The sequence below is a fragment of the Anarrhichthys ocellatus genome, unplaced genomic scaffold (genome assembly GCF_004355925.1).
Source record: "Anarrhichthys ocellatus isolate YVR2014 unplaced genomic scaffold, GSC_Weel_1.0 scaffold160, whole genome shotgun sequence".
In the NCBI taxonomy this organism is placed as follows: Eukaryota; Metazoa; Chordata; class Actinopteri; order Perciformes; family Anarhichadidae; genus Anarrhichthys; species Anarrhichthys ocellatus.
The window spans coordinates 33,793-35,274 of record NW_022280190.1 but is presented as its reverse complement, the minus strand read 5'-3'; the positions used below and the strand labels follow the sequence as shown (position 1 = coordinate 35,274).

At 42.4% G+C, this 1,482-nt stretch overlaps 1 protein-coding gene across 1 annotated transcript in view; it reads left to right on the top strand.

Annotated features, from left to right (window-relative positions):
• The window catches only part of grk3 (G protein-coupled receptor kinase 3), a 55,792-nt gene that overhangs the window by 42,820 nt on the left and 11,490 nt on the right, over positions 1 to 1,482 (top strand). Inside the window, exon 14 of the mRNA XM_031878065.1 lies at positions 293 to 359. Within this exon, the coding sequence (XP_031733925.1) occupies positions 293 to 359 (67 nt within the window). The remainder of the gene's footprint in view (positions 1 to 292; positions 360 to 1,482) is intronic.

The window sequence follows — 1,482 nt, the reverse complement described above, 5'->3', positions numbered from 1 at the left end:
ACGAGGTGTTTCTCCTCACAAGTCTGTAGAGATGCTCTGCTACTTCAACAGACTTCTGAGGATCATCTTCTACACGCTCGATGTACTGCTGTGGACGTATTTTACAACTTAAAAGGATCAATATCAGTCTAACGCTGTATTTAGAACCTCTTTATCTTGATGTCAGACAGTCATTGTACCTCACAGAATGTTTACTGTGTTGTATTAATACTTTTCCTGAAGTAAAGGATCTGAATACTTCTTTGTTGTTTAATAATACTACTAATAATCCTCTCCTCTGTCTCCTGCTCAGGCACAGTCCCTTCAGGCAGCACAAGACCAAAGACAAACATGAGATTGACCGCATGACGCTCACCATGGTAAGACACATCCACACGTTACCCACAAGTCATTGCTGCAGCAACATATTACAGGAGTCTTTATGTAAACACGGAGTGGGTTTGGCCTGTTCACCGTTCAGTGTGAACAGAGACCTGATGAGGATCCTCTGAGCCTGTGAGAGGGTCTCTGAGGGTCCTCAGGTCTTTGTTTATTCGGGTGGTCTTTTTAGTGTCGGAGTGTTTTCTTTGCTGTGTCATGTGAAGACAAACGAGACGAGGCGTTTAACAGAAACAAGCTGAGCCGAGCTGGAGGGGTCAGATGGATGTAAAGACACATCCAGAACAGGTTTACTCAGAGAACCTAAATTAAATGAATGCACAAGGAATTACAGTTTCATCTGTTTTGAATTTTCTGTGTATTTTTTAATTCAATTTAAAGTTGGCAGTGCAGAAAGAGGAGGTGCAGTTCCTCTGAGCTCACTTTAACCCTCTGAACTCTAAAGGTTTCGGGGTGTTTTTCTCTCTGTGGTCTTGATTTTTACTTCAAAATAAAAGTCCTGCTCCTCTCTGGAAACAGAACCATCATGACTAGAAGTAGAGAGAACTAGAGGGAGCAACATCTTCTTCTTCTTCTTCTCTTCACATCACAGTCCTGCAGAAAGACGACATGTTGTGTTTTTTCATCAGGACAGATTTGCTGCTCGTCAGTGAAACGCGTCACACACACTAACACACACATGTATACACACACACTAACACACACACACACACTATTTGGCCGAGCAGGACCTTTAGACAGAGAGAGTCTGATCTTTCATATCACAATAAATCCAGATTAGAATTTTAATCCAGCCACTTAATCTGGTTTATCCCTTTAATCCGTGTGTGTGTGTGAGAGAGAGTGAGAGTGAGAGCTAGAGAGACTAAAAATACCTCTCTATATGTCTTATTGTGTATTGAACGTGATGAATGGTCTCATTACATAAACATGACAGAACAGGAAGAGACGGATGGAACACATTCAGACAGACAGCACTTCTAGATGAAGAACCTCGTCCGGTAAAGCAGAGCGAGAGACAGACAGGTGCAGGCCTAAAAAACTACAGGAAGTTAGTTATTGTAATCCAACAAGATCAATAGCAGCAGCTTTGCCCCCCCCCCC